The 24,152-nt window shown below is 33.1% G+C and overlaps 1 protein-coding gene across 7 annotated transcripts in view; it reads right to left on the bottom strand.

The window, feature by feature from the left end:
- Positions 1-24,152, bottom strand: part of LOC128680377 (octopamine receptor beta-2R) — a 108,525-nt gene that overhangs the window by 10,579 nt on the left and 73,794 nt on the right. For 6 of the 7 annotated variants that reach the window (XM_064436801.1, XM_053763477.2, XM_053763474.2 and 3 more), the window contains 2 exons: positions 2,929-3,142; positions 612-797 (listed from right to left, as the gene is read on the bottom strand). In XM_064436801.1, the coding sequence (XP_064292871.1) occupies positions 612-797; positions 2,929-2,996 (254 nt within the window). In that variant the 5' untranslated portion in view covers positions 2,997-3,142. Of the gene's footprint in view, positions 1-611; positions 798-2,922; positions 3,143-24,152 lie in introns of all 7 variants that reach the window. The other variant, XM_053763479.2, reaches the window with a different exon arrangement.

The raw sequence follows: 24,152 nt of genomic DNA, 5'->3' as shown, positions 1-24,152 counted from the left end.
ATTAATCTTAAAATAACATTTTTACAGTTAATAGGTACATAATTTCGTAGTATTAATGTTTATGAATTTATCGTAATAAATTTTAAGGGACCCAGAACAGTGCCTTGTGGAGCTCCAATTTTGTTTCAGTATATTTTTTCAAAATTTAGAGGTATTCTAAATGGAATGTAAATATCAAGCTACACATTCTAGATTTTAAACGAATGATAATAAAGAATACTCTGATTTGTATCTAAAGTTTTAGTGCTAAAGTGACTCGATTGTAAGTGACCAAAGTGTCAAACACTTGACAAAAGTCACCTCTTTTTGAATTTCTTTTTAAATTGGCTTTTGCTTGCGACTTCCATTCCGCGAATTATTTCCAATCCCGTGAGAATTTTAGTAGTAGTATACATAGCAAGATAAACATCCTGTCCAATGTCCTCGACTGTAAAAAAGAAGCTATGTATATCGCATGGGTACATATAAACCTTCCTCTTGAATAACTCTATCTATAAGAAATATCCGCATCAAAATCCGTTGTATAGTTTTAAAGATCTAAGCGTAAATAGGAATAAACAGCGGGAAGCGACTTTATTTAAAACTATGTAATGATTAATTCCTTATCTTACCTATGTCTCATGACGCTGACAATGACCAGGAGGTTCCCGAGCACTGCCATGACCACGATGAGCAGCAAAACGCTGGTTCTCAGCTTGAACATCACTTCTGACGTCCATTCTGGCGTACCCTTGTCGGTCAAGTTGCCGATGTCGGTGGCTGTGACGTTCGTTCCGTTTCTTTGATCCATATGTGATCTGTAATTAGACACACCTTTAGTATGGATTACTAAAAATATTATGAAGAAGTAAGCGTTTGTGAGTTTTTTATGTTTGAGACGAGTAATATCCGAATGTACCGAACGGATTTCAATTTTTTTTTTCACCATTAAAAAGGTGTATTGTTCAAGATTGCTATAGGCTATAGCCAATATACTGCCAATATAAGCCTACCTTAAACCTACCTACATAGGCTTTATCTCAAAATGCAACATCTGGTGTAGAAATAAAGTGATAGATGTTAATTAACAAGCAAAAACAACGAATCACAAAACCTAAAAATAATAATGGAATAACACAGTCAAGTCAGTATATATATATTATAAATATAAATAAATATATTAGGACAAGTCACATAGATTGAGCTAGCCCCAAAGTAAGTTCTATACTTGTGTTATGGGATACTAACTCAACGATACTATATTTTATAACATATACATATATAGATAAACATCCAAGACCCGGGCCAATCAGAAAAAGATCATTTTCCATCATGACCCGACCGGGGATCGCATCCGGGACCTCTCGGTTCAGAGGCCAGCACTTTACCACTTCGCCACCGAGGTCGTCAGGAGGAGGTATACCTTATAATAATAATATTTCTCAAATAGCCACTCAATTCTCGCATCTCTTTACTGGGATCCAACCCGACTAAACAATTATTCTAGTAATCACCACAGGAGCAACAATTCCGTTGATTTATTCACAACTATGAATATCAAACATCTTCACATAAATGTGGCATGAAGCTATGATAACAAAGTATATTTTAAAAGTTGTTTGCTTTATATCATAAATTACATTGTAATTTGATTTTCTATCTTCAAGTGTTTTACGTAGAAAATGTTAGTTTTCTGGTACAAGCATTACTCGCTCACAATCAACGACCGATCGAATCTTAAATTTACCGTATTTAAAAATTATTCAATGCGAAAACATTGATAAATGTGTGAATTTTATTAATCAAGTTTTACCAAGAATAGATTTAAAAAAGTTTTTCACAAATATTATATATAATGTATATTACCTACATTTAATTTGATATGCAAAAGAATAATAAACAATCGACGATAATAATTTTCTTTTCGAAATACTTTATTCAAACACAATAATAGCGGATCTAAACATCACATTGATACATAAAATATCCATTTACTTTGTACTTAATCTGATCCGAAAATCTGAAAAAGGTTATCGACTACCATCAAAGAGGAGGATTTTATTTGAGAATATCGTATTACTAAAACCCTGGCCGTATCGGGCTGATTCTGAAAAAAAAATCATTTTATTCGTATTTCTCTTAGGCGGCGCAAAAAATGTGTTCGTGTCAGATTTTTTTGAATATTTTTTTATCGATTTCTGTGTTAAAGTAGCTGCTGCAGCCCGGAGGTTTGCTCCCGTGACAATTTCGAGATAAAAAGTATATTTTGTGATATTTCAAGTTACATTCTATCCGTGTACAAATAATCAGTTCGGAATCCGTTCAGTAAATTTAAAGTAATTGAACATTTAATTATTTGCAAGTATTTGCCTTTATAAGATTCGTGGAATTGGCTGCGATCTGATGTTAAAGCTTCCCACATATATATAAATCTTTTTTACATACAAACTTAATATACAAACTTTGGAGCACAGCGAGCTTATGTAATCTATACGAATATTATATATTTAATCAAATTCGAATTAAAGATTAAAAATTGAAAGAGAGCGCAGAGCACTTACAAACTTTTGCATCTATAATATAGTTTAATTTATCGTTTAAGACATGAAAAGCTATATCTAGAATAATCTTTTATAAAGACTCCAATTACTCCTATAAAAGTCATTTCCCAACTGTCGCTTTTATAATCAGTAATATCTAAATTATTATTATAAAGAGGTAAGCGTTTGTGAGTTTGAATGTTTGAAGCGGGTAATCTCCGTAACTACCGAACCGATTTCAAAAATTCTTTCACCTTTAGAAACGTACATTATCCAAGATTGCTATTGGCTAAATTTTATCTCAAAATTCCCACGTGAGCGAAGCCCCGGGCAACATCTTTGTTAATATATCATTTGAAACATCCGAAACAAGTTCTAGAATAATCTCCCAATTCGAACTTACCTTTACCTTCTTTTTATTCCCTTTTCCTTTACGCAAGCGTTTCCGTCGGCGATATCCTGTCGGCCACGTATCATTATTACAAATTTATATCTTTCTCAAACAGCTCGCAGAGAATTTTGTTCATTTTCTTCTTCACAGCTTTCGTTTTTGAGTTTTCAAGTATTTTAATATTCATTTTCGGCCGCTATCCCGCCGACATCTGTGCTCATCTCATTGTGTTCTGTAACAATAGTAAAATGTTGTGTAGCTTTTCTGTTGAGACAATTACAAATCGTAACTTTTCTTGGACATAAACTTGTGACAAACATGTTTATATTTATTTATTTACACTTTATTGCTTTATTGCATATAAAACAATTTGTAAAAGTACAAAAAGTGGACCTATTGCATATTATTTTATATATTAAGTAGGTATATTATTAAAAATTATATAAGAAATAAAAATAAGCCCTTCTGGCCTGATAGAGACCAATACTATTTGAATGAGTTCCGGTATTTCTTCTCAGAGTGGTCATTCCTAAATGCCAATCGTTCTTTGTTAAGAAATTACCATAAATAAATAAAAAATTGATGATTGAATGTGAAAACGTGCCTGTAGAGGTCTAATTTCTATAATATTTTGACTTTTTTGCACCAAAAAAGGCACTAGCACTATTCTATGAGTTAGTATAACTAAGAAAATATGGTTTTCATCAATACAAATTTAAGTCGACTGTAAGGGAATAAGCGGTTTTGTGTTTAATTCTTGATACAGACATGACGTAAAGCAGTACGTAGGTACACAGACAGATAGACTAAGAGGTCAAACTTATAACACCCCTCTTTTTGCGTCGGGGGTTAAAAAAACCTGTAAAAGACTCCATGTCCAGTATTTTCTGACAGAAACGGACTGTGTAATGTTGACCGCACTCCCTTTTATAAATTACGGCTGTCAACTCATAATTGACAGATGTCAAACTGGAAACAGGCGGTGAAATGTCATTTTTCATGTTCAAAATGAAAATCTGTTGCTTTTTATATGAAATAAGGTAAACTTATACTTTTTTTTTAAATCAACAAGACGTTCGGAAATTGATAATAACAAAATTATTAACATACCAACATGACAAGTTAATATTTATTTATAACGATATTATTATAAAGCAATAGTTTTGTTTTTTGTTGAAATTTTCAACAAATTCAAATTTACTGGCACTTATTTTTATGGTCAAGTCTTTATCGAAACACAAATTATAAAAAACATTAAAGTATGGTGGAATGAAAGAGCATCAAATCAAACAAATACGTAATAATTTAAAACACCAGATAACATGTGTTTTTCTTAATAGGTACCTATTTCGGAAAAACTCAGATTGACAAACTCTAATCGCAAATAAAAGCTTGTAAAAATACTAAGTTTTCTATCACAGTTTCTCAATAATATACAACCAATTCAAACCATTATACGCAGAAACACAATGGTTGCACAATACTACGAATATACAACATTCATCGAGGTTGAAAATACGTCACCCATTACACAAACGTAAACGTTTTTTTGTCTCCCCATAGAGGGTTAAACTTATAGATCTTAGATTAGGCTTATGGCATACAAACATCGAACACATTGTTTGATTTTCATTGAAAAATTTGTGACGAATTTGTCACTTAAAATTATTTGCTAACAAAATAACAAATTGTTTTATATTATTTTATAGGTAAATCCTCAATTAAAACTAAACCTTAAACAATTTATTATAAGAAAATTTAGTAATAATATCAAATACTGATCGTTGCGTAATAAATAGTACCTATTCATTTATTTAATTTCAGATGTGTTAATTGCTAACACTAGTGTCGGATTTTATTTAAGTCACCTAAAGACATCTGACATGACTTTTACGATCGCATGTAGTAATAGTATATATACTATTTTTAAAACACAACAAATATAATATGAAAATAGTATTGTTACGAAACTGTTAACAATTTATATGTTTGGATATGAACAAACCCATTTTCACAACAATAATATGAAAGCGGGATTATATTTAAAACAATAGTACTAATTCCAGCACAACCGGGAAAACTCTATTTAAACTTATACGGGAGGTCAACGGTTGAATGAGTTAGTCAGATACTAGATGCGGCTAGAAACAAATAGGTATTAATAATAACTCAGCAACTTAGGGGACCCTGGGCTCCGTCGCTCAACGGATGAGGAAACCGGGAACACGCTCAGATGAGATAGAGAATAATAATAATAATATCTCACCGAAATGGAGAGACAAAATCAAAGAATGTAATTTCAGCCAAATTATGTAGGAGAATTCGTAAGTTTAGAAATTTACGATTTTTTATAGAAACAATTTTATTTAGATTACCTGCAAATTAGTTTTTCGAAAGTATGTTTCATGTTCTTATATTACTTTTATTAATAAATAAATAAATATATTAGGACAAATCACACAGATTGAGCTAGCCCCAAAGTAAGTTCGAGACTTGTATTATGGAATACTAACTCAACGATACTATATTATTATGAAGTATGAAATGAAAATAGGAATCTGTGCTTTCGTTTTTATTTTCTGAGATACAGAATGCTAAAAATGCCGCTTCTAACAATTTCAACTCTTTGTAGCCAACGGACGTACACTAATGTGCAATTTCCTATGAAATTTCGACCAATCAGAAGTCGGAATGAAGCAGTACTAAAAGTGAAGTGTGGTGATTTGGAATCTTGTATTTTCTCCCTCTCTCCCAGTCCCAGTTACATTCGTGGCTATGACGCCTCGAATTTCATGGAAACAGAGGCAACGTGGAAAATTTTACCTCTGTAAGACAAATTTTATTACAGACAGAAGGGTCAGGTTCTCTTTATAGTATAGTTGACAAGTATATGGTTTATCTGATGGTAAGCTAACACTGCAGCCCTACCGTCATCCCTTTTTGAGAAAACGATACTCTTTTTTTGCAAGCCCTAACTAATCGAAACTATTAGGGAACATAGCTGGGAGTTATTGAGATCAGATGAAATTAAAAAAAAGCTTCATAATCTAAAATATCTTCTTAATCTAAATAGTATATAAATACTTGACGACGATCCTTGGCGACATCAAGAAGTGCTGGCTTGATGTCGCCAAGGATGATATGCGTGCCTATGGTCCGATAACTGGGGATGCTGACGACTGTGCGATGTGGAGAAAGGGTGATCTTCCGTATTCGTTTCATTCATTAGTTATCAGGTCAGGAGAAGATGTCACGACATAACATGGAGGTTTGACAGCATGGTTATAAACGAATTCCCTCGAAAAACCCGTGAGTTCGACCACGTATCCTTGACGAAATCGAGAGAGAGCTATTTGTGCGAAGTGAAGACAAAAAAGTAGGAAAGCGGACACTGGACTCCGACGCCCAATGTCAGAATAAACAGACAATATGCTCAGATGAGAGAGAGAGAGAGAGAGAGAGAGAGAGAACAAGAAGGCTAAGCCTATTTAGCATACTAATATCATTATAACGAGGCAAGTTGGATCGTAGTTCGATGGTTGTTATAATATGCATGTAACTTTGCAAGTAAAACTTTGCTTTATTTGACCCAAATCGAAACTGCGCGATTGCTAAGAAGTTTGCTTTTATAGTTTACAACTGGAAAACACTCTCTTGGTTAAAAAAAAACATTACTATAAAAATAATATTGTGAGAGTTTTTGTTGTATTCCACGAATTACAGATTGAAAAACGGGCCAAGTGCGAGTTTCATGAATCAATGGTTCCGTTGCTTTGTTTTATGTACTTCCTACTAATATTATGAATGTAAATGTTCATATTCATATTATTTATTCGCCAACCAAGTGTTACCATGATCTGGCTGTTTCTGAGGATGTATGTGTGTATGTATTTTTGTTTCTCGTTCTCGCAAAATCTTCTGGACGGATTGCTATGAAATTTTTGCTACACATGCAGAATATAACCTGGAATGATACATAAAGTACTTTTTATTCCGTAATTCCTACGGGAGCGAAGCTCGGGGGCGCAGCTAGTTTGATATATGTTGGTATTTATGTATTCTTGAGAATTATTTTTTATTTACATTAATTTAGTATTTGTAATTTAGTTTTATTTTTTAATTTTAACTTATTGTTGCCTTTTAGTACATATCCTTTTAATACATTATGTAGTATATATATATATATATATATATATATATATATATATATATATATATATATATATATATATATATATAATAAGTTAAAATTAAAAAATAAAACTAAATTACAAATACTAAATTAATGTAAATAATAATTAATGTAAATAATATATATATATATATATATATATATATATATATATATATATATATATATATATATACTACATAATGTATTAAAAGGATATGTACTAAAAGGCAACAATAAGTTAAAATTAAAAAATAAAACTAAATTACAAATACTAAATTAATGTAAATAAAAAATAATTCTCAAGAATACATAAATACCAACATATATCAAACTAGCTGCGCCCCCGAGCTTCGCTCCCGTAGGAATTACGGAATAAAAAGTACTTTATGTATCATTCCAGGTTATATTCTGCATGTGTAGCAAAAATTTCATAGCAATCCGTCCAGAAGATTTTGCGAGAACGAGAAACAAAAATACATACACACATACATCCTCAGAAACAGCCAGATCATGGTAACACTTGGTTGGCGAATAAATAATATGAATATGAACATTTACATTCATAATATTAGTAGGAAGTACATAAAACAAAGCAACGGAACCATTGATTCATGAAACTCGCACTTGGCCCGTTTTTCAATCTGTAATTCGTGGAATACAACAAAAACTCTCACAATATTATTTTTATAGTAATGTTTTTTTTTAACCAAGAGAGTGTTTTCCAGTTGTAAACTATAAAAGCAAACTTCTTAGCAATCGCGCAGTTTCGATTTGGGTCAAATAAAGCAAAGTTTTACTTGCAAAGTTACATGCATATTATAACAACCATCGAACTACGATCCAACTTGCCTCGTTATAATGATATTAGTATGCTAAATAGGCTTAGCCTTCTTGTTCTCTCTCTCTCTCTCTCTCTCTCTCTCTCATCTGAGCATATTGTCTGTTTATTCTGACATTGGGCGTCGGAGTCCAGTGTCCGCTTTCCTACTTTTTTGTCTTCACTTCGCACAAATAGCTCTCTCTCGATTTCGTCAAGGATACGTGGTCGAACTCACGGGTTTTTCGAGGGAATTCGTTTATAACCATGCTGTCAAACCTCCATGTTATGTCGTGACATCTTCTCCTGACCTGATAACTAATGAATGAAACGAATACGGAAGATCACCCTTTCTCCACATCGCACAGTCGTCAGCATCCCCAGTTATCGGACCATAGGCACGCATATCATCCTTGGCGACATCAAGCCAGCACTTCTTGATGTCGCCAAGGATCGTCGTCAAGTATTTATATACTATTTAGATTAAGAAGATATTTTAGATTATGAAGCTTTTTTTTAATTTCATCTGATCTCAATAACTCCCAGCTATGTTCCCTAATAGTTTCGATTAGTTAGGGCTTGCAAAAAAAGAGTATCGTTTTCTCAAAAAGGGATGACGGTAGGGCTGCAGTGTTAGCTTACCATCAGATAAACCATATACTTGTCAACTATACTATAAAGAGAACCTGACCCTTCTGTCTGTAATAAAATTTGTCTTATAGAGGTAAAATTTTCCACGTTGCCTCTGTTTCCATGAAATTCGAGGCGTCATAGCCACGAATGTAACTGGGACTGGGAGAGAGGGAGAAAATACAAGATTCCAAATCACCACACTTCACTTTTAGTACTGCTTCATTCCGACTTCTGATTGGTCGAAATTTCATAGGAAATTGCACATTAGTGTACGTCCGTTGGCTACAAAGAGTTGAAATTGTTAGAAGCGGCATTTTTAGCATTCTGTATCTCAGAAAATAAAAACGAAAGCACAGATTCCTATTTTCATTTCATACTTCATAATAATATAGTATCGTTGAGTTAGTATTCCATAATACAAGTCTCGAACTTACTTTGGGGCTAGCTCAATCTGTGTGATTTGTCCTAATATATTTATTTATTTATTAATAAAAGTAATATAAGAACATGAAACATACTTTCGAAAAACTAATTTGCAGGTAATCTAAATAAAATTGTTTCTATAAAAAATCGTAAATTTCTAAACTTACGAATTCTCCTACATAATTTGGCTGAAATTACATTCTTTGATTTTGTCTCTCCATTTCGGTGAGATATTATTATTATTATTCTCTATCTCATCTGAGCGTGTTCCCGGTTTCCTCATCCGTTGAGCGACGGAGCCCAGGGTCCCCTAAGTTGCTGAGTTATTATTAATACCTATTTGTTTCTAGCCGCATCTAGTATCTGACTAACTCATTCAACCGTTGACCTCCCGTATAAGTTTAAATAGAGTTTTCCCGGCTGTGCTGGAATTAGTACTATTGTTTTAAATATAATCCCGCTTTCATATTATTGTTGTGAAAATGGGTTTGTTCATATCCAAACATATAAATTGTTAACAGTTTCGTAACAATACTATTTTCATATTATATTTGTTGTGTTTTAAAAATAGTATATATACTATTACTACATGCGATCGTAAAAGTCATGTCAGATGTCTTTAGGTGACTTAAATAAAATCCGACACTAGTGTTAGCAATTAACACATCTGAAATTAAATAAATGAATAGGTACTATTTATTACATATATATGTTGGTATTTATGTATTCTTGAGAATTATTTTTTATTTACATTAATTTAGTATTTGTAATTTAGTTTTATTTTTTAATTTTAACTTATTGTTGCCTTTTAGTACATATCCTTTTAATACATTATGTAGTATATATATATATATATATATATATATCTTACTATATATATATATATATATATATATATATATATATATATATATATATATATATATATATATATATATATATATATATATATATATATATATATATATATATAGTAAGATATATAAGATATATATAGTAAGAACCTCTTGAAGTGTGGAGCCCTAAAAAGAAATTGATATATAGACTGAATCGATAGTTTTAGAGAGATTACAAATGCATTAAAAGCAATACACATTGCTTTTAATGGAATGCAGATTTATCATATCGCATTAACATATCGGCTAAATGTACTTCAGTACTATTCAGCCATAATCTCAAATTGAAACATATGTTTTGTATCAAACCTATGACGTGTGATTCCGCCTTAGAATATTCTAGGCCCACGTGGACATCCACGTGAGGATATGGAGTACGACATCGTACGAGCCGTTTACGTGACACATGGCCGTTGAAAGGCAACAATGGCAGTCCCAAGAAGGCAAGCAGCGAGTTTTCAAATTACAGCTACATATTTTCAAAATTGTAATGTTCAATTTAAGCTAACTTCAGGCTTAGCTGCGTTACAGCTCCGCACGGTCGAATAGGCTGATTTGTATGTATATAAACTATCGTTAATAGATTGACTTAATAATAGTGAAAACTGTATCAAAATCTGTGGCGTGGTTTAAAAGATGAAGCTTAGAAACAGACAGAAGGGGCGAGCGATTTGTCATGTATGACATTGGTATATACTAAATTGCGATTATAGTGATAAAAAATAGTTTATAATTATAAAGCCATTTAAATAATCATTTCCACCCCTGTGCAATCATTATATTGTCAGGCACGGTGAAAAGGGACAAGTGTCAATGACCTTTCATAGCTGTGCAGACACTTTGGATAGCACAAAAGGTCATTCACGTGATTTATAATAGATAATTATTTTTATACCACATGGAGAACAAAGTCTTAGTATGAATGAAGATTATATATGATCCATATGTTTGGATGAAGCTTTGAAGTTTTGAGTTCTACACTTATAGATCGGAGAATAGACACAGGTAAGCAGGTATACTAAACTCCATAAATAAAGCTTTATACAGGTGTTAGTTCTAATTCTTTATTATTGTATCGATGTTTGTCAAGATATTTTGCTAGATCGTAGTAACCGTAAACGCAAGTAAATAGCACTTCACATCATCCATGGGGGTTAATTCTTATTTATATTACGATGCATGTGAAATGTAAAAACAGTAGCAACAATAAATTCATTGGATAAATTCACAGACGTTCGTAATTAGAGTGATCCCTAGCGCCCACACAACAGGGTTACTGGTATCGAACTCAAAACCTCCTAAAGACTATTGGGCACTTAGGTACATCAAAACAAGCAACTTTTATTCTACGACTTTTCGGGATTCGTAGTTTCTTTTTTTCATATAAAAAAATACAATCTAATTTGCGATTCTACACATCTTAACTCTATGTAACAGCCAAGCAACGCGAGACAGTACAGTAGCGTTATGTAGCGTAATCGAATATACAGTTAACGTTCTATAGAAACGACATTAAAACTAAAAAAAAAAGATATTTTTTGTATTGAATACGTTTAGACAAAAGTCGTAGAACGAAAGATGTCAGTCTCTATGTATCTTATGCGCCTTAGGAAGGTTATGCGTTAGATACCAGTAACCTTGTATATTCAATCATTAACTTTAACTAATAACAGTAAAATATGTGTACAAGTCAAACAAATGAAGTGTCATATAATTATTAGGTGTCTGACTAAATTGGTTGAATTGTGAATTACTGCTGTAACAGGACCATCACAGTAATTATTGTGATACGCAGGAATGTACAGTCGACACGACATCAGTCTATAAAATCACTGAAAACACATCGCTAGTACCATGGCATAAATCAGCCATTTTGATATATTAACTAATACCATAACTACAGTAACAAGTATTTTCCCTTACGGTGTAAACAGAGACTATTGCGTATATCAAAGAATAGAATTTATGCTTAGCTGGTTATCAGACTTATAGGTCGAATTGAAATAGGTATTACAACAATTTAGCCCACAAAGAACACTAGGAAATACCAGATGCTTTTCGTGAAACAGATAATAAATAGATAGATAATGCTACATGTTCAGTTGCTCTAAGCGGAATATATCGAGACTTGCATAGAAGTTTAAAATTTAAAAGTCGGTTACACTAAACAGCTTTAACGTTAACTTTACCAATAAAAACGCAGAGTCAACGTCAAAGTTGACTGGTGTTACTGACACTTAAACTGTAAAATCAAAAACAATGAAAATTTCTAAAACAATTTCATTAAACATTAATATAAAATGTAAAAGTATTGAATGAGGAACGAGCACAGAATCTAGATAGCTATGTTCGATTTAATATAAGACTTGGCAGAGATATCACCCATAAATATAAAGAACGTGCCTTGTGAGTGACATAATTTTAAAATCTCTAAGTCTATTCATATAATGATTTTTTTAGAGTCGTATGTAAAAATAGAACAAGCGACGTTAACAAAAAAAGAAAGGAATCGATTGGAAGCATTCGAGACGTGGTGTTGGCGGAGATTGGTGAGAATCAGCTTGAAAGGAAGAATCATCAACGGAGAAGTTCTTAACCGAATTGGAGAAAAAAGAAAAATCTCGAAACATATTGAAAATAGAAGAGGGATAATGTTAGGACACTTGATATACCACGATTCGCCTTCTTCTTCTTCTTCAACTTTTTAATCCATTAGAAATTTATGGAGGAATGGACGGGCAATAATATCTTAATCAGGATATTGTCACTTTCGAGGCTTCGAGAAATTTATATTACTTTTGACCCTTTGAAATATTTTAACGTTATATTTAATCAACTAATCTTCCTGCAATTTTATCTAGAAAAAGTGTTCTCCGTACTTATTTTTCCAGGATGAAAGATAACCAATAAATTCACACGGGCGAACCCGTAGGCAAAAGCTAGTAAATAATAACTTTTCAGCAGATACAATATCACATCATTATCTCTAGCGAGGCAAACAGATCCATTGGGTTGCGAAACTCGAAATATAAATAAAAAGATTTGAATTTCTCATTTCACGGAAATACTATAACAAAAAAATCAATGCAAAAAAAAAAAACAGTAATTTATTTACAAATTAATCTTTCGCATTATAATGTCAAAAGTAAATATTCATTATTATAATCTATGGATTCTATCTCAACAAAACAAATGCACGCGAACTTTATTCAAATGGAAGCGTCAAAAAACGTAATTCCGAGTTGATCCTATAAAATATTTAATGATCGATTAATCGTGATAGTTCAGTATAACAGACATTCACGTTTCAGCTCGTAAAGTGATTTATGCGGCCAATTATATTGTCAACAACGTCATAGCTACTATTATCGACGTACATTAATGAGTTTTTCCTTACGTTGAACCAAAGTTATTATTAAATCAATGTTTTAGGCGTAGTGCTGCTTATAAGTTTTGGCCAACTAAGTAATGTGTATTGAACTCAAGTTCCAGCCTTGAGATCAATATACATTCTTCTTCATAGTCGTATTCCTCATGGCTGAGGGTCGTGGTTATTACGGGGAATGAAACACACACAACAACTTGGCATTATTAATGGAGTGGTTTGCCATTGCCTTCTCCATTTCAAACACAAGTTAATAAGAATCAACCAATGTGCAGGTTTCCTCACGATGTTTTCCTACACCGGAAGCAAGTGGTGGACAATGAAAACTATTATACATGACTCAGATTGGTATACAAACTCATGTGGCACGAGTAGGATTCGAATCTGGGACCTTTCGATCCACAGGCGGGCGTCACCATTACACCACCACCGCTTCCTATAAAATTTAATAAAAAAATATATATAAATCTTCATTATTTTTTAAGAGAGACCCATAAAATATTGTTTGTGCTGTGTTCAATATTTACGTTTATGAAAATAATAATAGGATAGGCGGGCGCGGGTTCAATTCCCGCTCGATTCCACATTTTTTTTCATATCATTATTATTTTCAAAAACAAGTAAAAAAGCCTCGAACCCGGGACTATTCGATCCACAGGCGGGCGTCTTAACTATTACACCACCACCGCTTCATTACTAAATTTTCTTTAATTAATACTCATTGCTTAGTTTTATTGAAGACCATTGGAATTCGAATTTTTTGGCGTAAACCGAATCCATTTTGTTTTATCGTTTTATCGATTACCAATTACAAATCCTCGTTCAAACAATGATACATTTTTAATCGACAAAATTTACCTATATGAAAAATTTACACCTCTATCAACTTTGAAATGAACTTGCAGTTTTTCATAATTATACATTATTTCCTATACTTACGATGTAATAAATTTATATTAATAATAGTATTTATTTTAATTTAATTTTTGAATAACAATTTCCTTACTTATATAAATTATATATCTAAGGAAACTTTTTATTCAAAAATTATATAGTGACTAAACATATTTAAGTTTATTTACTTAACAAATTTCAAGTGAATCCCTTTATCAGTCCTTGAGTTAAATATCTGTACCAACATTCTTATCTTATGTACATAAATAAAAATCCGATTATTTATTGCAATATCATTCGCTTCCTTTCAAACTTTGTACACTACATTGTTTTCCACTAAAATCCCTACCCCGCCCCCTTGCCCCCCCCTCAAATCCAATGTCAAAACTCGACAAATACTCTCAAGGTTCCCAGGGAGTCCTTGTCATAAGAAAACAAATCCGGGAACTATTCGACCTTAATAAAAGTCCCCCCGGACGCGGATCCACAGCTGTGGGCACGGTGGGCATGTGCACGACACAAATATATTTCCAATTCTATAAAATACGTACTTATATATCAATATTTCATTTCTAACAGATATCTTACCAATTAAAGTTTTAAAAAAAGTTAGAATCAGTTCAGTAACTTAATTATGCATCTACATTTTTTTTGTGAGCTAACAAATATATATTACAAGTTTTTTAACATACCAAAAATGTTGTAATGTATATGTTTGTATTCTTCCAAAATATTTAATAGAGAATGTGAAAGGAAGACTGAGCAAAAAAATCCAACTCACTTAACATCTCTAATATGAGTAAGGTTGTGCCCGACCTTTTTTGAGAGCTGGATCCGTGCCCGACGTCCATCCATTTGAGACGTCCTTCCGAGGGTATGGAATTTCTATTGTTATGCTGGCTACGACTATTTATGAGGTATTCTCCAAATGAAATAGCTAGTCAGTAATATGTTTGGGTGACCGGAGCGAAATATATACTGGCATTTTAATTATATATATATATATATATATATATATGTGGTTCCGCCCTATAATAGAACCAACCTATATCCTCCCGCGGATGTCGTACGTGATGACTAAGGGGCACAGCCTAGCCAGGTGATAAGCAACAATATATTCCCAATGAGGGTTGACGTCAGTTAGGCGGCCGGTTGAAAAGTCATAGTCAAATCGAATGCTGACGACTATTGCCCGTCACAATTTCACAACGTGGAGAGAGCGCGCTGATGACAGCAACTACAATTAGCAAAGACAATATCATTAACTTTTTAATTATTGTGTGTCTTGGTAGACTACAAATTTTATGTTGTTCTAAACATATGATTCGCCGTGTCGACACGCTAAGAAAAGAATTATGAGTCTTCTCTTTTTAAGAATTATTATCGGAAATAAAATTAAACACATAACATGTATTTGATGGCGCCGTAAAGTGGAGACTCGTACAAATTATACCTTCCAGTAAATACCTCGTAAAGTTAGCCCAATTGACGCAGTTACGTGAAGATATTCAGGTTTTATGTTTTCACTTGTTTTTTGTTGGGTGGCGGTTTAATGTACAAGTCTGTTGTGGTTGTGGTCCATTGGTTAAGACTGCTTGTTAGTGGAGAGATGACATGAATAAATCGACTACTATAACGAATTAATGGTCTTTTTTATATTGCGTATTCGACCAAATACCATGCAGTGTTGGGCTGTATACACAGTACTAGTTGGGTATCAAATAACAGTTGCACGTGACGCAAGTAGACGTGCAAAAATTGTGCGTATGCATTTTTAACATTCTCAATTTTATCCCAATATCAAACAATATCCAGTAAAATACATAATATCCAATAAAATCCAGTAGTTTGTAGCTTGTGAGAAATGACTATTCAATATAAAAATTTCAAAGTGCATATGAAGGTATAATTTCTGAATTAATCATTTGAATTTGCAAACCACGCGATAATATACTGTCTGGTTTCAATTAGTGCTGACCACATTTAGGCTGACCGATATTGGTCAATTTGTCAATATATACATTCATTTTTATCTTTATGAAAGTCTTGCCTGTTCTGACTCCACGGCTAGAGCCGCTGGACTGATTTCGATAAAGTTTTATATGCATATAGTTAAAGACGTAAGTCCATAGGTTACATTTTTTCAAAAATCATTCCCCAAAAGTTAATAATGGATTGTGAAATTTTGTATGGAATTTATGTTGAAAAGACGAGCAAATATGACTTAGCTATCACACAAAATATATTTGTTCTAGAACTTAGTAATATGGGTAAACACATTAATCACATAAAATATAGTTATGCTGTCAGAAGCATGGATTTAATAAGTAGGTAGGTACTTCGTACTACCTACTATTAGTCAGAAGTAACTATTCTACGCTGTTTTACAGCTAGTAAGTACATATTTCAAAGGGTACATTACATAATCGTCCTTCTAATTTTTAATATATGTATAAGACCTATATTTGTTAATTGACGTCCATGGAGAAAAGGCTGCGGTGAAGTTTGTTGCGCCGCTTCTTCTTCACCTGCGCTTTGGAAGCCGGCAGTAGACTTGGTTTAAGTAATTTTTGACGTCAATAAGTGATGCATATCATCCTAAATTAAATAAAGAATTTTGAATTTGAATAATCAAATATGCTAAAAAGTCTAACCAAAAACTTGAATAATTGCTAACACTTTTATAGGAACACTACAATTCGCTTGTTAATATCAGGCACCTTTATAGAACCGATTGGCCTAAAAGGATTGATTAATTTGAAAAAAAAAATCTGAAATAATTATTTTATATGAAACTATAAAGAGTTATCTATACACCTAATAATAAATAATGATACTTTCCGGAATAAAAGATACAAAAATTCTTTAATCAGCAGCACTACCGAACGTCACAAATGTTTTGGAGCCTATGAATAAACAGGAAAAGTGTGGCAAAACAGAATGAATGAAAATGTTTGAGAGCTTAGGGCTATGGCCACGATTACAAGAAACAGCTACTTATAAAATACTTAATAAAAAAGAAGACATAAAATTTGTATATTTTAATTATCGATTTAATATAGCTAATTAAATCTGTACAACTTTAAAACAAATATATTTTTGCACGGCTCTTTGTCAGGACCTTTTTTTACATGAAAATGAACCATGGAATTAGTAAATACTCCGAAGTATTTACTAAATCCATGAAATGAAATTAAACACATAAAATACTGACTATTGTTATCAAAATGATAAGTTAGCGATTTTCTAATTTACAATTTTACTACAGAGTAAAATTGTAAATTAGAAATTAAAAATGACTGAACACGACGAAACGTTTCGAGAAAAGGTAGGCCCTTGCGCTTCGCTTGGCTCGTCTTGGTGCGGGCACTCCCGTACCCCCAGATTTGGTAAGATAATCTTTAGTGATTCTATATAAAAAATATATTTAGTTGTACTTTAAAATTAAACAAGCTTTTATATAACTCTATTTATGTTTATAGCAGATATCCTTAACCGATTGAGCAGAAATTTTGTATACAGGTTTAGTTTGGACGACAATGCGTTATTATGATAAGACGACCTGATGATGCACCCATTAACGGCTCATTAAGTTAACGGTTTACTGCATGAAATATTTTTTTTTTGTCACAAAAATTGAATGCAATAACATCTCTCTGACAACATTAAAGGTTTGTGTCACAAATGACCTTTTATGTAAAAAACTTAGTCTCAACTTTTGATGACAAGGCCAGATATTGTCATATTAAACGGGACAAAATAAATTTATTTTTTATTCCCCTAGACCTACTAGTCAAACGAGAAGACAAAGAATGGCTAGCTATCTTTCTCACTCTGTCTAGATTCGTATTAATGTGCTACCATGGATTTAATAAGGAGTACCTACTAATTCCATGTGTGCTACATTTGATTTTCTATAGGTTTAGACACTGACATATGTCAAATCTCCATACAACTTCTACATTGTCTGTTGACAGATGTCACCGTGACGGGGGACGACAGAGCGTAACGGAGCAAGGAGCTTGGGTCTTACAAACTTTGCAACCGCAAGAAATTTATATCCGCGTCAATAAAGCCGCGTCTTACTATAATGTTGCTTTTATTGGGAAAGCGGAATGATGTCGACTGTTTGTTATTTATAAATGTGAATCTTCCGTGTTTTTGATGACGTTTCAGTTTTGGTATCGGATTGAACTGAATACATACAGAAAATGATATTGATGTGTCTGTATTTTTTATCGATTATGTTTTAATGTAGCTACCATTTCTTAACGATTATAAAGTGTCCAAATTTATTTTGCTGATTATTAATTTATATCAATATCAGCAATCCAGATAGTGTTCGAGGTTCCTCCTGGTTGTTTCAGAACTCTGCAATGTCCGAAAATTTTTTTGCATAAAATTTTCATTTCTAGAATTTCATTCATAGAAATTTCATTCATAGAAAAAGCTAAGACGTTAGACCGACTATGGATATGCAAAATTCTATAAATGAAACAAAAATTTTAACAACTTTTATTATGAAAGCATTCACCAGCCTGTTTGTTCGACAGCTACATTAATTATTACATTAAAAATAATTAATGTAGCTGTCGAACAAAAATTCATCAGAATAAAAATTTGTCAACTATCCAATTGGTATTCATAACTACTTAGTGTGCCATCCGTGATCATAGATCTGTGTTTAGATTCTGTAAGAGACGTCAAAAAACTCACGTCGCATTCCGCACGCATATGGCTAATTTGCATTCTGTAAAACTCACTCGAACACTAGCGCTACACTTGCGGGTGCGTCGGCGAGTTGAACTAAACTCGCTCCGGAATTTTGACAAATATGTATGGGATGACGTGCAAATTTGCTTTCTGCAAGAAAAACGTCAAAAAACTCACGTCGGATTCCGCGCGGAATCCGACGTGAGTTTTTTGACGTTAAAGTTCCACTAGCGCTATCCAAGTGATTGCGGGGCGAGGTGGAACTCCCTAGACAATGTCGAAATTCCGCTGCTGATATCTATGATCACGGATGACACACTAAGTAGACTAGAGTATTAGAACAGAGAGAGAGAGAATATATATATGTGTATATATTGGGACAAATCGCACAGATTGAGCTAGCTCAATCTGTCCCATAACACAAGTCTCGAACTTACTTTGGGGCTAGCCCCAAAGTAAGTTCGAGACTTGTGTTATGGGATACTAACTCAACGATATGATTTTCTATAACAAATATATATATAGATAAACATCCAAGACCCGAGCCCATCAGAAAAAGATCATTTTCCATCATGACCAGACCGGGATTCGAACCCGGGACCTCTCGGTTCAGAGGCAAGCACTTTACCACTGCGCCACTGAGGTAGTAAAAATTATACATGACTAGTTTTTAACGGGCTTTGCCCGCGTAATTTTCCCACGGGAACAGTTATTTTTCTGGGATAAAAGGTACCCTATGTTCTTCTCCACACTTGAAACTACATGTATGCAAAATTTCAAGAAGTTTGGTTGACTAGATAGAGCGTGAATTGGTAACACACAAACTTACTTTCGCATTTATAATATTTAGGATATTTTCAACCAATTAATATATCTTATACAAACTGTAAAACCAAACATCGCTAAATAAAATACTTTCCTATTTAATAAACACGGAATGGTGAAAACTTTTTTAATTTGGCCTGTGGCCAATGTTGACCCCTGACCTTTCTACCGTTTTGAACGTCCATTGAAAATGATTTATGAAGCCACTCTTATAAGTACCTAGTCAATACTTTGCCCCAATTTTTTCTTAGACGTATTACTCGACGAAGGGTATATATACCCTTTATAATTAAGGCCAGTGTTATATATAATATAATACTGGCCTTAATTTGACGACCTCGGTGATAAATGCTTGCCTCTGAACCGAGAGGTCCCTGGTTCGATCCTCGGTCGGGTCATGATGGAAAATGATCTTTTTCTGATTGGCCCGGGTCTTGGATGTTTATCTATATATGTATTTGTTATAAAATATAGTATCGTTGAGTTAGTATCCCATAACACAAGTCTCGAACTTACTTTGGAGCTCGCTCAATCTGTGTGGTTTGTCCTAATATATTTATTTATTTAATTTACTGGTATGTAGAAAGAAAAAATATAAATTGCTTTTTCCCGCGATTTTACCCGCGGGTGTCGAGTTATAGCTGAAAAAGCGGTGCAAACATGATTTTCATACAAACTTTCACTCCCCGCTATAGTCATTTATTGGTTGATTTTTTATGTTTGAACAGCCTATATGTTGTAACTATGTTCATACAAAATTACATCAAAATCGGTCCAGCGGTTTAGCCGTGAAAGCGGAACAGACAGACTTTCGCATTTATACTATTAGTAGTATGCATAGTCTGTAAAAAATATAAATACGACACTTTGTAAAAAAAAATGGTTTTAAGGTTGTCAATTTTATGTTTTTATATATCTAAAGGTACAGTCGATAGCACATTAACCTACATAAATTCAGCTATACAGGGTCGCTTGATGTGCTGTAGACTGTAACCTAGCACGCTCATTTGATAGATTGTCTTCGATTCAGTTCCTTATTTGGGGAACCCTGAAGTTAGCTATACCTATCATGGCTTATAAAGTTTTTTTAACTCTTTTTGTTCTTGATGCAGTTACTACAGTTTAACCGTTTAACGGACACTAAACGAGACACAAAATAATTCAATTGTTATAACGTCTGTAGACGTAAAGCGTCCTGCAAGTACCCACTGACAGATGAAAAAGAATCGATTTTAAATATATCTATTTTGTACTAAAGATTGGACCAAACCGCACTACAGACCTACACATAATCACATTTTTATCAATTCCTATTAATTAATTAATTGCGAAAACTAAAATGAATATCACAGGCATAAATCGTACTTATTAGTTTCATTAGAAATAATTTAATTTCTATCGGACATAGTTGCCGCAATAACGAAAATACTTCTCGAAAAATGCGACTACATTTTGTATAACGGAAAACTTGACTATCTAATAATTTATTTAATCCAGTGTAGAGCAATATCTTGTGGTCTTTTTAGTTTTATTATTAACTAGATGAAGTAATGCGATGGTGGTGTAATGCTTAAGACGCCCGCCTGTGGATCAAAAGATCCCAGGTTCGAATTCTACTCGTGCCACATGAGTTTGTATACCAATTTGAGTCATGTATTACAAGTTACAAGTTTTCATAGACCACCACTTGCTTCCGGTGAAGGAAAACATCGTGAGGAAACATGCACACTGGTTGATTATTATTAACTTGTGTGTGAAATGGAGAAGGCAATGGCAAACCACTCCATTAATAATGCCAAGAAAGTTGTTGTGTGTGTTTCATTCCACGTAATGACCACGACCCTCAGCCATGAGGAATACGATTATGAAGAGATCTGTGCCCGGGCCTTCGATCCCTTGGGAATTTTGAGATAAAGTATAGCCTATAGCAATCTTGGATAATGTACCTTTCTAATGGTGATAGAATTTTTGAAATTGGTTCGGTAGTTTCGGAGATTACCCGCCTCAAACATACCAACTCACCAAGTCACAAACTCACACACGCTTACCTCTTTATGTTAATAGTATAGATTAAAAGTGACTAATTTAAATAAAAGGAAAAATGTGGCACAAGTATATAGAGGAGCACCCTCTTTACTGGAAGACAAAAGCGATCGACATTTAATCGATCTGCAACAAGTGTTCCAACTCACATATTAAGTATTCTTAGAAAGACTGTCCTTCTGCAGTTAATTAAAAGACTAGAGATAGTACTTCACTACCTGTGCACTATTTCTATTAGTCTATTAGCTTTTGCCCGCGGATTCGCCCGCGTTAATTTCCGACGGGAAGACATATATTTTCCGGATGAAAGGTAAAACTACGTACGCCAAGATTTCAATTGATTGGTTGTGTTGACAAAAAAATAAACAAACTTACTTTCCACAGTTAGCAGTTGCTTTGCACAGAGGATTGCCATAACTGTTCAGAGGCGTAACGCTGCCAGCCTTCTTGGAACCCTTCCAAGCGGCGACGAGCTGGAATCTCTTTATTATTTATGATTATGAATTTTATTAAAAAAATATGTATTTTTTTAAATGTTTTTTATAAAAAAATTAAAGTATCCAAATTACTTTCCTATACTAGTTCATCTGTCTTTGTATGGAGATTCTTTTGAAAATTAGCATAGTTCACCCCGCCATCTGATAGGTACCATATAGCCGCAAAAACTGGTGTTTTTAGAAAAAAAAATCGTCAAAATCACTGAAAATCTTTTGAACACAATATTTTACTAAAATCTATGTATAAGACCTTTATTTAATACTAGCTTTTGCTTGCGGCTCCGCCCGCGTGAATTTCTCTGGCTTTCAGTCCCCATTTTGAAAAAAGTTGCCTATATTTGAACGGGGGTCTTTAACTACTTGTCTACCGAATTCCATCAAAATCGACAGACAGACTTTCGCATTTGTAATATTAATATGGATTTATTTTTATTGTTTTTGGTGTTTTTTTTTACCCAATTAGCGACTGTTTATATTCTAATTGGCCTATCAACGGACTCCCGGTTTAGAAACTTTGGTGTGTAATCCATTTCGTATCGAAGACCATAAAGCCATAGCTACCACATTAATCTCAATAAAGCGTGGAAATGAAGGAAATCAAACCAGATTTATATGTTAAAAGTTTTCCCAATAACCATTAAATTAAATATGAATACATTTAACGCACGAGGTCGTAATTTTTCATTTGTCTATAAACTCGTTCGCTGGCCGCCTGTTACACCGTTACGTAATGTGATTTATTTGGATCGATTTCGATGCTATGCCATCGGAAAAGAGTTTCACATTTTCTAAAGATATTGAAGACGAAGTCGTTCTTTGCTTTTATACCTTTTTTATAGATCTATTTATTTACATTTAGTAGACTAATTATTCAAAATAGACAAAATGGAAAAGTAGTTTGATGGTTCCAGAGGGTGTTCTGGATTATTCTTTCATTTATCATAATTATGACTACATAAGTTCAAATTCAAATTCCAATTCAAAATTCTTTATTCAATTTAGGATGATATACATCACTTATTGACGTCAAAAATTACTTAAACTAAGTCTACTGCCGGCTTCCAAAGCGCAGGTGAAGAAGAAGCGGCGCAGCAAACTTCACCGCAGCCTTTTCTCCAAGGACGTCAATTAACAAATATAGGTCTTATACATATATTAAAAATTAGGAGGACGAATTTACATCATTATTTTTTATTGTGTAACAACATGTAGTGATAAGTATGTTATCACTACATGTTGTTACATAATCTATATATTTAAGTAAGTACTTACTATAGGTTGATAAGTATGTTCGTTCACAGTATGAAGTTCAGTTTTGAAGTCATACATCATTACCTTATCTAAACCTAAACAACTAACTTCCTCAATCATTGTTTATAAGTATATTTATCAAAAGCGATCATTTTAGTCGACTTCAAAAATTCGTTCTATTCTAAAATTAAAGATATAATAAGATTAGATGCGGTGCGTTCAGTTACACACACAATAATTTTGAGTGTATCAATTTAGAATAATTTGTTTCGATATTTCCACGGAAGCAACGTCCCAAAGACGTACTTATCTAATAGAGAATTTATAAAATTGCAAAAAATCCATCGTTTGTATAAAGTAATAAATATTATATAGTCATAAAATTTTAAATAAATAAATAAATAAATACATGTTAAGACAGTATGGTGTAAATATGGCCGGATTGATGTAATAATAGCGGGCGATGGTCGTAATAAACTGTTGAGCTCGTAAACAGCGGATTAGCTGGACTGATTGGGAGATTAAAACTAGTGAGTGTATTGGAAACAAAATCGGAGAACGATTGAATAATAAGTTTATTTGTTAGACAAATTAAAAAAAAAACCCCGACTTTCAATATTCATTTCGCTACAACTTTGCAACAACGGCTGAACCAATTTTCATGAAACATGTCTAAGAACACTCGGGATAA

The sequence above is a fragment of the Plodia interpunctella genome, chromosome 24 (assembly GCF_027563975.2).
Source record: "Plodia interpunctella isolate USDA-ARS_2022_Savannah chromosome 24, ilPloInte3.2, whole genome shotgun sequence".
Lineage (NCBI taxonomy): Eukaryota > Metazoa > Arthropoda > Insecta > Lepidoptera > Pyralidae > Plodia > Plodia interpunctella.
This window is presented reverse-complemented; position numbering and strand designations above follow the sequence as displayed.